Source organism: Cebidichthys violaceus, unplaced genomic scaffold (genome assembly GCF_023349555.1).
Source record: "Cebidichthys violaceus isolate CVI_PGR_0920_01 unplaced genomic scaffold, fCebVio1.0.p SCAF_578, whole genome shotgun sequence".
Taxonomy (NCBI): Eukaryota; Metazoa; Chordata; class Actinopteri; order Perciformes; family Stichaeidae; genus Cebidichthys; species Cebidichthys violaceus.
The window spans coordinates 1-15,000 of NW_027176792.1; the positions used below are offsets into that span (position 1 = coordinate 1).

At 47.6% G+C, this 15,000-nt stretch overlaps 1 protein-coding gene across 2 annotated transcripts; it reads left to right on the forward strand.

Moving 5' to 3' along the window:
• The first annotated feature begins 1,524 nt into the window (after positions 1 to 1,524).
• pcdh18a (protocadherin 18a) lies at positions 1,525 to 9,527 on the forward strand. 2 transcript variants are annotated; one of them, XM_068732224.1, is made up of 4 exons: positions 1,525 to 4,515; positions 5,120 to 5,208; positions 5,895 to 6,067; positions 7,855 to 9,527. In XM_068732224.1, the coding sequence occupies exons 1-4, from the start codon at positions 2,026 to 2,028 to the stop codon at positions 8,673 to 8,675; spliced, it is 3,573 nt and encodes a 1,190-aa protein (XP_068588325.1). In that variant the 5' UTR covers positions 1,525 to 2,025; the 3' UTR covers positions 8,676 to 9,527. The 2 variants fall into 2 exon arrangements, with proteins under 2 accessions (XP_068588325.1, XP_068588326.1); XM_068732225.1 differs by having other exon boundaries at positions 5,153 to 5,208.
• Positions 9,528 to 15,000: the final 5,473 nt, after the last annotated feature.

The window sequence follows — 15,000 nt, forward strand, 5'->3', positions numbered from 1 at the left end:
GAGTTGTGTTCCAGATGGTCACAGTCTCATCTTCAGCTTTGAATATGCGCGAGGCATTTTAGTAACCTGCTATTGCAACGACTGAAGTCCCGAGTAGTTGAGCGCGTTTTTCTACCTTTTTCTACCTCTTTTGACAAGCACACGCGAAGCACATCACGACCTCGTGCACGCGCGCAAAATGTTTGAATGGATGGATGTGGGTGGGGGGGGGGGGGGGGGGGGGGGGGGGAGCTGCTTGGTCTACAATCCCCCATGACAACTCGTTTCCTCACAGTTGTGTGGGGTTTCGGGCTCCGCTTGAGCCTAGTCTGGTCGGCTGGTAATCACCGGGTCCTGGTGCCAAACAAACCGCGCACAGATGGTCTCCAGAATGCACGTGTCCCGGTTGTGTGCGCATTCGTTGAACCTCAGATCTCTCCTCTCACCCTCTTTCCCCTCTCTCCCTGCGATTCTTCATTCGTCTGTTTCTCTGTCTCTGCTCCCCTCAGTGCGTGCGCATTTACATGACTGAAACTCGCTTGTCCGAGCTCGTGTGTTTTTGGACGCTGCATATGCTTGTTATAAAAAAAACAAAAAACAGCCACCATCCTGCGGGGAGTTTGAAGTGATGTTGAACAGATTTGTGCACGCGGGGACGGAGCTGTTCCTCGGCGTGACCAACTCTTTAAAGGCATTCATTAGGAGTCCGGCTCTCTTTCAACAAGATTCGCCACACAGCTTACCCGGCTTATACTCTCACCCACAGACAGACAGATGAGACGCATGTGAAAAAATATATATATATATATATATATATATATATATATATATATATATATATATATATAACTATATATATTGAACATCTACAACAAAGTGCCTGTGCATGAAGACGAGGGTAGTCAGCTGCCACTTGAACGACCACAGGAATACTAGATTGCAGTATGAGCTCATGTCATGCTTACACACTAATGCCAACTAAGGCATCCAGTGCGACAGTGGGGACAGCTGGTTATGGCCGGGCTGGGTTATATGTTATATATCAAAAAAGTGTGTCTATCAAGGCTTTGTAAGGCGCTGGCTGACACTGCTGGTGATTTGAGGCGACTATATCTTTGTCTTGCCGAATGAGAATAGACTGGATGTGTGTCTCCACGCTGTCTGGGGGTTGAACAGACCCGAAGCGAGGGAACTCGTAAACCTTCCTGCGGTTTTATAGCAGTGAAAAAAAAAACCGGCAGGTTAAGCTTTTTGAATGAATGTTTTTCTTCCAGAGTTTATTTTCTCTCCTGTTCATTGGAGGCGCATGGTCGTTACTCTGAAAAGTGAGGAGAGTGAACCCCTAAGGGCGGTTTACACCCCCCACCCCCCCCCCCCCCCCCACCCCACCACACACACACACACACACACACACACACACCACACACACACACACACACGCACACACACACACTTTCTCTCTTGCCTCCCCCTCTCATGCGCCTCCTCCTCCTCCTCTCGCTCCTCTCCTCTGGAGTTTGAGTGGCCACCAGCCAGCTTTTGATTCAAGAAGCGTTTGTCTTTCCTGGGATGTGAAAAAAAAAAAGGGGGGCTGTAGCTGTTGTACAACTAGTTGGTTTGAGGCGGGTTATTTTGGGCAAGTCTGTGTGTGCAGAGGCACCTCAAACGGAGAGAGGGAGCTGAGCTGAGCAGAGCGCACGGCCGCACAGACCAGACGCAGGGAAGAGAGGGAGGAAGAGCGCACAGATTTCAGTGGCATTCAAGCGCTGGTTCTCCCGCACTCTGGATGCGCGCAACAGATCTGTATGGCAAAGGAAGAACAGATAGCTACAAATGTGGATGTGTGGTTTTTTTATGGAAATTAGAACAACTTGAGTCAGCTTCGTTTAACATTTGTTGTGTTTTTTTTGTCCGCTCCTCGCTCCGTGAGAGAGACATGCAGCTGCTGATTGAGGTAGCACAGCATTTAGTAAATTAAAACTGGGACCTGTGCTGCATTTTTTGGAGCTATTCTTTGTGATCTGTTTGCGACTTCAACAAAAAAAAATGCAACCAGGGAAAATGAAAGGACTATTTCTGTCAAAAATGTGGACATTTCTGGCTGTTTTGACGCTGGCAACTCAACACGTCACCGGTAAGACGCTGAAATACCAGGTTCACGAGGAGCAGAAGGTTGGCACGGTCATTGCCCGTTTGAGGGACGATGTCGCGGATGTTCTCGCTAAACTTCCGAGCTCAGTGTCGCTCCGCTTCAGAGCTATGCAAAGAGGCAGCTCGTCGTCCCTAGCGGTGCGCGAGCAGGACGGAGAAATCAGCATCAGGACAAAAATCGACCGCGAGAAACTCTGCGAAAAGAATCTCAACTGTTCCATTCAATTCGACGTGCTGACACTCCCCACGGAGCACCTGCAGCTGTTTCACGTTGAGGTGGAGGTGTTGGACATCAACGACAACGCACCCCAGTTCGCCCGCGCCGTCGTCCCCATAGAGATCTCCGAGAGCGCGGCCGTGGGAGCGCGCATTCCCCTGGACAGCGCCACAGACCCCGACGTCGGGGAGAACTCGCTCTACACGTATGCCTTAGAGACCAACAACTTTTTCAAGATCGACATCCAGTCCCGGACTGACGGGGCTAAATATGCGGAGCTGGTGGTGCTCAAGGAGCTGGACCGGGAGGTGCGCTCCGGTTATGAACTTCAATACACAGCCTCTGATAGGGGCGTTCCCTCGAGAACGGGTTCGACCCTCCTCAAAATCAGTGTCGCTGACTCAAATGACAACAGCCCGATTTTTGACAAGTCATCATATGTCATTAATCTGCCAGAAAATGCACCTGTTGGCACTTTGCTCATCGACTTAAACGCCACCGACGCGGATGACGGCACTAACGCCAAAATAATCTACTCGTTCAGCAGTCACGTGTCGCCCAAAATAATGGAGACGTTCAAGATTAACCCCGACAGCGGTCGCCTGACCCTCATAAGGCGCGTGGACTACGAGACCGTCAACTCGTACGACATTGACGTTCAAGCGCAGGACATGGGTCCGAACTCCATGCCAGCGCACTGCAAGATCCTGGTCAAAGTGGTGGACGTGAACGACAACAAACCAGACATCAGCATCAACCTCATGTCCTCTCAGGGGAACGGTGATGCAGCTTACATATCCGAGGCGTCGCCTTTGGACACGTTCGTAGCTCTGGTGAGGGTGGAGGACTTGGACTCCGGGTTGAATGGAGAGGTGGAGTGTAAACTTCACGGTCAAGGATATTTCAAACTGCAGAAGTCCTACGAGAACAACTACATGATTTTGACCAACGTGTCTCTGGACCGAGAGAAGAGGTCAGAGTTCAGTCTGACAGTGGTGGCAGAGGACAGAGGGACCCCCAGTCTCTCTACCGTCAAACATTTCACTGTGCATGTGACTGATGAAAATGACAACCCGCCACGTTTTGAGAAGGGCCAATATGAGATCTTCAAATCAGAGAACAACGCTCCTGGAGCGTACCTGACCTCCATCATGGCCACTGACCCCGACCTGGACACCAACGGACAAGTTAGCTACTCCATCTTGGAGAACTCTGTTCACGGGAGCTCCATATCCACCTACGTCACCATCGACCCCTCAAACGGGGCCATATATGCACTGCGTACATTCGATCGCGAGGATGTTAGTCGCATCTCCTTTGTTGTGCAGGCCAAAGACGCGGGGAAACCACTGCTGCTCAGCAACGCCACAGTTATTCTGAACATTCTGGATGAGAACGACAACCCTCCGGTCATCGTGGTCCCCCAGCTGTGGAACTTCACTGCTGACGTGCCCGCGTCAAAGTTCACCGATGCTGGACAGTTAGTAACCATGGTCAGGGCGACCGATCGCGACACGGGGGTCAACGCTGAGCTCGTTTGCTCTATTGTCAGTGGCAACGAAGAGGGCTTCTTCATCATCGACCCAAGGACCTGTGAAATCCACGCCAACGCCAGCCTGGAGAACTTCCCTCACGAGCATGCTGAGTTGACAGTCATGGTCAGAGATCATGGAAGGGAGAGCCTCAGCGCTAAAGCGGCAATAAAAATCACCCTCTATGAGAACATGGAGAACCACGTCCAGGTGATGGACCAGGAGGAATATTCCCTCAATCCATCCCAGATGATCATCTTCTCCCTGGCGACCATTTGCGCCGTGCTCTTAGTCACCATGGTGGTGTTCGCCGTACTCAACAACAGGGAGAAGAAGGATACGAGGCACTCGTACAACTGTCGGGTGGCAGAATCGACCCACCAGCACCATCCCAAGAAGCCCTCGCGCCAAATCCACAAAGGCGACATCACCCTGGTTCCCACGGTGAACGGCACCCTGCCAATCAGAGCTCACCACCGCTCGCCTTCGGCCACGCCCCCTATGGACCGAGCCCAGATGGGGAGCCGGCAGAATCACCACAGCCGCCAGTCACTAAACAGCCTGGTGACCATCTCGTCCAATCACATCCCAGAGAGCTTCGCACTGGAACTGGCGCATGCAACTCCACCAGTGGAGGTGAGCGCGCACACACACACACACACACACACACACACAGAAATTTCAAATTTTCTCTCTCAGTTTCTCTCATTCACACACTCTCTCTCTCTCTCTCTCTCTCTCTCTCTCTCTCTCTCTCTCACACACACACACACACCAGCTATCTCATCCTCACACATCCTTCTATATTTGAGCAAATGAACTCATCTCCATGTGCGACTGTGACTTCAGCACTGCCCTGCAGTTCACACTGACTCTTATTAAAACCGTTGACGATTATAAGATGTGTCTTTGTCTTTACTTTGTTTGCACCCTGTATCCATTACCTCCATCATAACCACGACTCGCCCCTCAGTCATATGTCTCCATATTCAACTAGCCCCCCCCCCCCCCCCCCCCACCCACCACCCAACATCATCCATTTTGTCTGATTCATGTTCAGCAGCCTCTCCATCATCCATTTTGTGTTTACTCATCCATTATTTTGTCTTCTGTGTTGTCTCTCTTTTTTTCTTCCTTCTTAATTTCCCATCTGTTATTCACCCCCCCCCCCCTCCCTCCTTTTTCTGTTTCTTTTTTGTTTCTTTTCTTTTTTTGTTTGTTTTGTTATTTTCGGATGTAGCAAGTCTCACAGCTTCTGTCCATGCTCCATCAGGGCCAGTACCAGCCCAGACCCAGTTTCCGTGGCAACAAATACTCCCGCAGCTACAGGTAATTTACCCCTATCCCTCAGCCCCCCCCCTTCCACAAGATTAAGTTTTGTTTACTTTTTAAACCACTTGTTTTTTCATTATGTATTACATGTTCCAACAACCTGTTGTGAAGTCAGTTACATGTAGCTCATGGTTCTATGGCGTGTAAATGTATTTATTTATTTTTTTGCATATTCCAACTGTTATCATGCCAATATCATTCAGTTCAAAAGTATGCAACTCATTTTTCCCAAAGGTCACAACAATTTTTTATTGGTATACTCTTCTTTGAAAGATTGGGTTAGGGTTGTAAAAATGTGCATCTATCATTACTTTCATCATAATATATCCCGTTATGATCTCTGGATGATGGATTTATTGATGCCCCCAGTGGCTGTTGTCATAGATTTATTGATGGGATCTACCTGCAGGTAGGATTTATGGGCCGAGGCTTGCGTAGAGATTTTGACAGAATCCAGAAGCAGCCTTAAGTTTTATATGATGGATTTATTTGTCGTTAGTCTCCTCTGAGGACAGATTGATTCTCTCAGCCCTGCAAAAAAAAACACACACAATGCATTCTGCTTTCTATATGCAAAAGGTGAACGTGCAACATTGTTTTTTTCCAGATACAGTACCTCCGACGGATTGGTAACCCCCATATGTGTGTTTTGTAAACCGTTCTTGCTTTTTTGACCCCCTCAGGTATGCCTTACAAGACATGGACAAGTTCAGCCTGAAGGACAGTGGCCGTGGGGACAGCGAGGCAGGAGACAGTGACTGTGACATGGGTCGGGAATCCCCCGTGGACAGACTGCTGCTGGGGGAGGGCTTTTCTGACCTGATCCACCTCGAAATGCACCATCGACTCCACCCAGGTAACCATCCCACCCTGGTAGTTTCTCCCCCCCCCCCCCACCCTCTTTACCACAACTCAACAAATTGGCTCTATTCAGCTGCCTAACACCTTTTACAGCAGCCCCTCGTACTTAACTATCACCTCAACTTCAGAGCAAAGTCGCACCTTAGCTATATATCGTTTCTTGCAAAAAGGAACGTGTGAAGTCATATTCCATATTTCTGATTGGATTTCTTGGGCCAATTACTCGGCCGATACCCAATCGAGAGCTGATGGCGAATGGCGTCATAATATTCGAGAGATCGCTTCTATAAGGAGAAATACACAGTATCTGTTCCTACCGTATATGTGACATTTCATGGGGTATTTAATATTAATATTATTAATCAGATGCTTTCTGCGACAGTTTGCAAAGCGCCCCAGCTATCGACGTCCAACTTTCCACCTTGATCAAAAGGTTCTTCAAAGGTTCTCTTAGAAGATCGAGACGGTTCCTCTCAGATTCTGACACCAAACCTTAATTAACGAGCAATGCGTTAACCCGAGCCGTCTTCCCCCCCAGACCACGCCCAGCCTTCTAATTTACCTCCTAACCTGACACATCTCAGCGCCGTGGACAGCACCGGGCCCAAGCCCCATTATTTAGTCCGTACACCTGTGTCTATACAGCCACTCCATTCACCCTGGTGCCAACACAATCCCCATTGTACTCAGCCCCATTCTTTCACAGAGCCCTCATTTCCACGCTCGTTATCACACTGAGAGAGGTTACAGTGTGTCTGGCTGTTTCTGTTATTGCGCGTGTGTGTGTGTGTGTGTGTGTGTGTGTGTGTGTGTGTGTGTGTGTGTGCGTTATCTGCCCCTAAGTTAGAGTCGTGTCTGTAAAATCCTCCCCGGAGCGGAGATGAGTCGCCTGTCACTCATCGGTATGTGTCTCAGTGTGCAGTTTTCTTTTTTTTTTTGTCCTTCCTTCTTTTTCTTTTCTTTCTCTTTTTTTCCCCCTGATGAGTGACAGTGGTGCGCTTTCATGTCTGAACTGAGGAGAATTCATAGTAATTGCTTTTAGAATGATGTTATTCTCTCTCTCTCTCTCTCCCCCCCTCACTTAGTCTCTCCCTCTCTCGCTCTCTCCTACATGCCTGAGAGCTCCTCGGCATCTCTCGCTCCTCTGTACTTGTTAATGTATTCTCTATCTTTATTGAGATGGATGAAGGGAGGGGTGGTGGACATGGGCAGTCTTTCTCTATCTCTCTTTCTTTTTTTCCTCCCTTTGAGAAAGACTTGGAGGTGTTGCACCCCTCCTACCTCCCCTTCCCTTCCTGGTAATATGAAGAAAAAAAAGGGAGTGGGAAAAGGAGATAATGGGCCTGAAAAGGAGGATTATCCCTGTTTCTCTTCAATAGATTTAATTTGTTTAGATTTTTCTATTTAGATAGGCAAATGTTGGCTATTCATGCTAGATACGACAAAGGAACCAAACAAGCGAATCCCTGCCTCGGCTGCGTAGTCGGGAGATGCGGGCACGCTTGGCAGAGCAGCCAAATGTTACATTAACATCTACCTGTAATGCAATTTATGCGGGTTCTTGCAATTATTCATTTATTTATCTAGTTCTTGGGATTGTTTCCATACTTGGCGCTACCCGGTTATTTGTGCCTCTGGTCCTCTAAGCAGGAATATGAAAAGATAAGAGAGACTGAAGACTGTAAGAACTGTATGAAGTATTCAACTAATATTTTTAGCAAACCCCAGGGCTCTAAACATGTGATCTGCTCCTAACTCTTTCTTTTTTTTTTCTTGGTTTAGCTATGAGACTGTGCACGGATGAATGTCGCATCCTGGGACACTCTGACCAGTGCTGGATGCCCCCCCTCTCCTCGCCGGCTTCCTCTGACTACCGCAACAACATGTACATCCCCGGGGAGGAGTCCTCCCAGCAGCCTCCGCTCGACGACGACCAGTCCTCCGTTGACTCGGAGCGGCGCAAGAGCTTCTCCACTTTTGGCAAGGAGTCTGGGAACGAAGAGGAAGGCGCCGGGGGAGTTGTCGCCGGAGGAGGAGGCGACGCTTGCGCGGCTGGAGGAGGGGCCGGCTCCCTCCTCACGGAGATGAACTCTGTGTTCCAGCGGCTCCTCCCCCCTAATATGGACTCGTACGCGGAGAGCACTGAAACGAGCCCGCCCTCGTCCTCATCGACCGCCGAGAGGGGAAGTGGGCGTGGTGGAAACATTGCAGGTAACCATAGTAACAATGCCGTCCCTCAAGACAACCGGAGAGGATTGTTGCCAGGTGGGAAAGGTCCCGCTTACCCGCCAGGTGTGGCCGCATGGGCTGCCAATACCCACTATCTAAATCCCGGAAGCGGATCGGCGGGAACCAATCACGTCGCCTCCTCTCCTTCCTCAGCGTCCTCCAGCTCCACTTCCGCCTCAACCAACGGACAGCCGCCGCACCTCAAATGGCTGCCGGCCATGGAGGAAATCCCAGAGAATTACGAGGAAGACGACTTTGATGGCGTCTTCCATCAGGGCGGCAAGCGCAGCGAGAGCCGACACGAGGCCGGCATGGACGCTAGCGAGCTGGTCCACGAGATCAACAAGCTGCTGAAGGACGTCAGGCAGAACTAGAGAGGGGGGGGGAAATAAAGGGCATAGCATGGTTTCACGTTTCACCTCATCCTGGCAAACGCTTGTTCTTTGTGTCAACATATATGAACTTTTACGACGACTGTGTCCTTGTTCACTATAACGCTCGTCTTGTTTATTTTACCAAATATCCTCTCAACGGCTAGAGAACTCGCGGAGACAAGTAAAACACGGCACCGAAGTTGCGATCGAGGCGACTTGAAAGGCATCAAGCCGAGCGCTCAAAAGAACAGATTGCTCAGTTGTTATTACGGTCTCTCCGAATGTCGCTTGAATGAGTGATTTCAAAGGAGATCCACCAACGGAGACTGTACCCTTTCTTCATTTGTAATGTTTACCGCAGCGTGAACAGACTCCACAGGGAGGAACCAACAGTTGTGTGATCTAATTTCTGCTTTTTACAGTGTACAATATTGTACAGCGTCTGTGGAATAAGGCAAACTCACTTGAATATCGTGCTATGTCTCCTGTTTTGTTATTATGGAATGTAACTGTACGACTTGACCTTTGCATTTTAAAAACACACTCTTTTTTACTTCTATATATTTATATGTGTCCATGTATGTTTGTACAGAAAAAGAAAGGAAAACGTCTATTTTTTATATTTGTCACTGCATGTCTTAATATCACTCAATGTGTCTCTTTTTCCTCTGCGCCCCGTTTATTTTATACAACAATTGTATTTAATTTTGATATTGAATGTGTGTGTGTGTGTGTGTGTGTGTGTGTGTGTGTTGAAAATAATCACATTCCAATGCAGTTCCATGTTGGAAGTTGGTTTTGTATGGTAACATTGTGACCATTGGATGATAAATAAAGTGAAAGAATTCATGACGACGTCTGAGAAGCGTCATCACTTCACACGTTTTACTCACAAAGTGCGTCCATTTGCCCCCACCCCCCCCCACCCCCCCACCCCCCACTGTGTGTCTTAGCACCCCTCCATGTCCAGCATCAGAACTGCAGCACCCTTCTTTACGCACAGCAAACCCCTTTTCCCGAAACCTCATTACACCACAGTTCACATGCGTGACTCCGCTAATAAACACGCCATTAACTGTAAATTTATTCCCAAACGAGCTCTCTAGATTAAAATGCATTTAAGGCGTTCATTTAGTTTCAGAGTGAGGATTCTCTGTCTCAACGTCCCTCTCATCCATGACAGCAGCGTCCCGGCTCATGGTAAATATGCTGAGCGAATGAAGAGCGTCTGATAACAGCTGCACACGGTGAGGAATCGAAAGCATGGCGGCGTACACCGCGGCCATATGTGCATGGTGGTACAATTAAGCAGAAAGCGGGTGGGACAGCCTCACTCACTCTGCTGATGATCACGAGGGCTGAACGTGGCGCTGATACGCTCATGAGCACACACACACAGCTACACACACACACACACAGCTACACACACACACACACACACATCAGGACAAAATACAATATTGAGTTGCGTTTAAAAGTGGGGAAATTTCAACAACTAAGGCTAAATGAAGCAATTAACCTCAAGAGACAGAGCTTTCACAAGGTAAAGGTCGGTATTTGCATACACACACACACACACACACACACACACACACACACACACACACAGGCGCTGAGCCTATACACAAACAGTCTACACACCCGCAAAACAATTTACGCGTTTACAGACACACATGAGAACATACTTTAGAGAGGGCAGATGCATGAGAAATCACACACACCACACACACACACACACACACACACACACACACACACACACACAATCTCACACCAACATGCAAACACTTAGTAATGAGCTCATTTGTCTTCATCATTGAAGAGGCAAAGCCTCAATCAACAATGAGCACTGGTGTGAGTGAAGGAAGGAAACTAAGGCATGGGCATGGATCTAGAGAGCCGGATACGGCGTTGGAGGCGGGGCCCTGTCCATTCCTTAAAAGATTGACTTTCGGGTTTAATTCACCTGGATGTTTACGGACTAACGTCTCCTTTAACCCCGCCTCCCAGCCCTCAATCTCAGGCTCATCCACATGAAGGAAAATACATTTAACAACATTTAGGACCTAGAGATTTAAATGAGAGCTATTCAAGTGTTCTCACTTTTTACCTTAAAAAACTATTCGACATCTCTTCTCGAATGTGTGGGTGTCTATATGGAATAAGTATTTTCGGGCCCCATGGCATCACGTGACAGATCCAGAAGTTGTAATTCAGCCGTGTGTAAAGTGTCTTTTTAAAGCCCATCACAGTTCCTGGGGGTTTGATACTGAAGGTACTAAATTGGCTCAGCCTCTCCTGTAAGCCAACGTAGGAAGTAAAGCTGCTTTAAAGACCTACTTCTACATATTTTTGGAAATACGCTTGAAGTTAGATAACAAAGATTGATACCGGCTTCACGTGTAAGCGGGGGAAAGCTACAGCCTTAGCTTAGCATAAAGACTGCTTGATACAGCCAAAGCCTATAGCTCTATTCAAAAGGTAACACGATATGCCCACCGGCTCCTCCGGAGCTCACCGCAGAGCTGTTTCCCCCTCGTGAAAAGTTTCCCTTTCTCCCTTTTCAACTCGCCTGTCTCCCAAAAATATTTTTTTTTTTGTTCTGCTTAATTATTAATTCCAGTCCTATATTTCAGTTTACTTGACACATTATCAATGACGGTGTATAAATGACACACGCGTGTGTGTTGTTTGGGTTCAGAGGGAGTTCTCTCGCTGTTGGTCGTGCGTGGGATGTGTGGCAGATCAAGGAAAGTGCAAACGGGTTTGTCTCATTTTGTCTCGCAGGCACTGTGAAGATGTATGAATACAGGTAAAAGTCGTTCTGCAGTAAATAACGTTCCGTCATGCGATGCGTGATCGTTGATACGGATGAGCGCCCACAGATAGATTGAGGCGTCAGCAGTATCTTAAAGGTCTTGAACTTGAATTATTCAACGTGGTTTGGATGCGTGCGGCGGCGAGGCTCGCCCTATAATTACCTGGGCAGGTGGTATCTTCCAGTTAGGTGCGGCTGAGGAAATGAAATCCCGTCGCGAGGGGAGAGAGGAGCTTTCTTTGGTTTGGTGTTCTTTTTCTTCTGATTCGTTTTCTTGAAATTCACGGGTTTCATTTGTGCCTTTTTATTTCTGTGAACTGTTGTTTATGTATTCCACTTTTATTGCACTGCTCCTGCTTCTGAACCTTGTTCTTCAACATCCCCCTTTTTAATTAAAGGGTGCCAAACCACGGCATCTCCCCTTTTTTGTACGCGGCGGCTGCGGCGGCTGCGGCGGCTGCGGCGGCGGCTGCGGTGGCGGCGGCGGCGGCTGCGGCGGCTGCGGCGGCTGCGGCGGCGGCGGCGGCGGCGGCGGCGGCGGCGGCGGCGGCGGCGGCGGCGGCGGCGGCGCTGCTCTCCGGTTTCCAGTCCTAGCTAGCTGGCTGTAGCCTCATATATAATCAGGACAGGCGTCAATCTTCTCAGAAAGCAAATAAGCGTGTGTCAAACTGTTGCTTAGCTCGTATTTACCTGGGTACATTTTCACATTTTCAACTTTCACAACGCAACATAATCGGGCTGTACAGTATTTCATCAAGTGTGTGTGCGTCATTTCAAAATTAGATTTTCATTCCATGATGGATGATATTTAGCAAAAAAAAATGTCTTTGGCATAAGGTAATGATGTGTGTAATAGAAGGAGAAAAAAAAAAACCCACAGTAACAGATCTGCCAGTGCCCATTCATCACCACTCAGGTAATTAATTCTACACAAATATAACAGTGGCACTGATATGATGTTAAAATATGAACTCCAGCTTATTATTGACTTAGCAAACCCGCCATTTAAATTGTTCGACGACCTCCGTTGCCTTTTTCCCTCATTTTCATTCTGAAAGCTGCTCTCTTCCATCTTCTCTCTCCTCCTGCATATACCTCCACGTCTATCTCTCATCTTCTGGCTTTTTTCCTGTCTGTCCATCTGTCTACTTGAGACACACATGTACACACACACACACACACACACACACACACACAAATCCCAGTAGCACTCACATCACAGCCCCGCATCCCCATAGACATGAGAATTTATAATGCTCTGTTCCACCTCATCTCATCTCAACTCATCTTGTCACTGTCTGATTCCTCCCTAATTGCTCATTTATTATTATTATTTATTTTTTTGGATTAACATCACAGTGACACAAGTCCCGCGTATTCTAGCGTTGCTTATTCCTTCAGCTTTGGTTTTAGGCGAACCCCCGACAAATCTCGACAGACTCCAAACTCCCTCCTCGGTCTCCCTTTTGCATCCGCAATGTGTCGATTGGTATTGTGACAGGAAATTGAGAAGGCGGAGGCTGATGTTGTGTAGGGTCAGCTCTCATATGAAGTCAAACACACCGCGCTGACCCTCGATGCACACTCGCGTCAGGGGAAAACAGGATATTGGCAAGCCTGTGATATAAACGGATCTCAGGTGTTGTGTACGACACAACAAGTCACTGTGATAACGCTGCCGGGATGGAATGCCTTATATGTGGCATACCTTATTGCTGAAGGAATTTCATATAAAGATTTTTTTTTTTTTTGTAGGCAGCTGGTTCTGTTATTATTCGGTGTCCTTCTATTCTTATTTCTTAATTGCATTCATATTTTGCAAGGGGGGACCCGATCCTTATGAAGGGAGATTCATATGCAGCTCGGAGGGAAGTGGAGCCTGAGAGAGAGCTTGACCTCAATATAATCTTTTTCAAACCGAGGAATTGGAGGAGAGAAAGGACAGAGATGAACATCTCAGGTCTGAGCTTCGGGCTGAAAATGACGAAGACGATGGTGGTTCAGAACGGTCATTCCCAAAGACTGGGTCGGGGACCCACAGGTGGGTCGCAGGAGGTTTCTTTTCAGGGCAGCCAAATTGAGTCGCAGAATTTCTTTCTAGTCTTTTTTTTTTTTATTCTGGATTTATATCTGGAGGACACATGCAGATAACATGACGGAGCCTACATGTTTGTGTTGTTCTGATAATTGCCGGATGAGAGGACATTAAAGGGATTTGATAGCCTGTTAACTCTGCATTCATGCATGTATTAGGTAGTCAATATGTATTATGTTTTCATCAACACAAGCATTAAACAGAGTTGTGACTGATTTAGAATTGCTGTTTTACCTATTTAAGATAGGTGGTATATATACAGTATATATACAGTATATATGTGTGTGTGTGTGTGTGTTTAGGTGTTTCCTGTTATATTTTTGTATTTCCCAACGTGACGGTCAGAATGTTGTTCTAAAGCCTTTCTCCACACTGTCAGGAATTATATTTCGGTGGCAAATTTAAAAAAAAAAAAAAGAAGAAATGCAGAATCAGTGTGTGAAGTACTGACGACGTGCAAATGTTTAATTGGAAAAGCGTCTTCGTTCCTTTTATCATTCCAAAATGAATCAGACGCACAGACGTCTACCAAAGCAGACATCTTGACTCGTCATGACGGGAAATGTGTCGACGGTGTTAACGAGGGCACCGCTGCAGCAATTAATACTAGAAAATTAGTCACACCTGTCAAACTGTCTGCTTTGAAAAAAAAAAAGTCTGTGTGTCCGATTCATTTTTGGAATGATCCACAATTGTCCCCCTTTGTGTCATGTGACACTTGTGAGAACTCCGTATTCAACGTTTGTTCACAGGTACAGTACGCAGAGTGCACACACCTACATTATCAACCATCTCACATTGCATGCACAACTTTACACTGAATGAATCACGTGTTTCCACATGACTATGTGTTATGAAGCCATTAGAAAAGCATTTGTCCAGCAGATGGCACTGTGGGACCTGAATTCCAGCTTAAAAAAGGAAGGGGGGGGGGGGGGGAGGATGTGCTTTCACAACAACACTCAGACCTCCAGATAACTGCCACGCTCCGTCAACAAGGGCTGCTGAAGAGCTGCAGAGAGAGAGAGAGAGAGAGAGAGAGAGAGAGGAGAGAGAGAGAGAGGGAGAGAGGAAACAGTGCTACGGCTAAGTCATTTTGTCATTCTAATTGCATCTTGGTTTATGCATCCACAGGTTTTTGTCCCTTTTGATTTCATGCTGCCAGGCCTGGTGAGATGTTAATTCTTCTTGTGAGCGCTGCGCGCACTTGGGCTCTGTGTTGTGACTCTAATACGTGGATGTGTGCGAATGAGTGCTTGTTTATGTGCTCGTGTGAAGCCTGTGGCGTGTTAGTGCGGGTCTTTCAATGTGTGTGTGTGGTGTGTGTGTGTGTGTGTGTGTGTGTGTGTGTGTGTGTGTGTGTGTGTGTGTTTGAATGTGTGGTTGTGTGTGTTTGCTGTATACTCTCCTCT

What these genes read in the sequence shown, in the direction of transcription:
- pcdh18a (XM_068732224.1), top strand. Translation starts at nt 2,026, where the DNA reads ATGCAACCAGGGAAAATGAAAGGACTATTTCTGTCAAAAATGTGGACA. An exon ending in AAATACTCCCGCAGCTACAG is followed by an intron (nt 5,209 to 5,894) that starts GTAATTTACCCC and finishes TGACCCCCTCAG; the next exon opens with GTATGCCTTACAAGACATGG. An exon ending in GCACCATCGACTCCACCCAG is followed by an intron (nt 6,068 to 7,854) that starts GTAACCATCCCA and finishes TTCTTGGTTTAG; the next exon opens with CTATGAGACTGTGCACGGAT.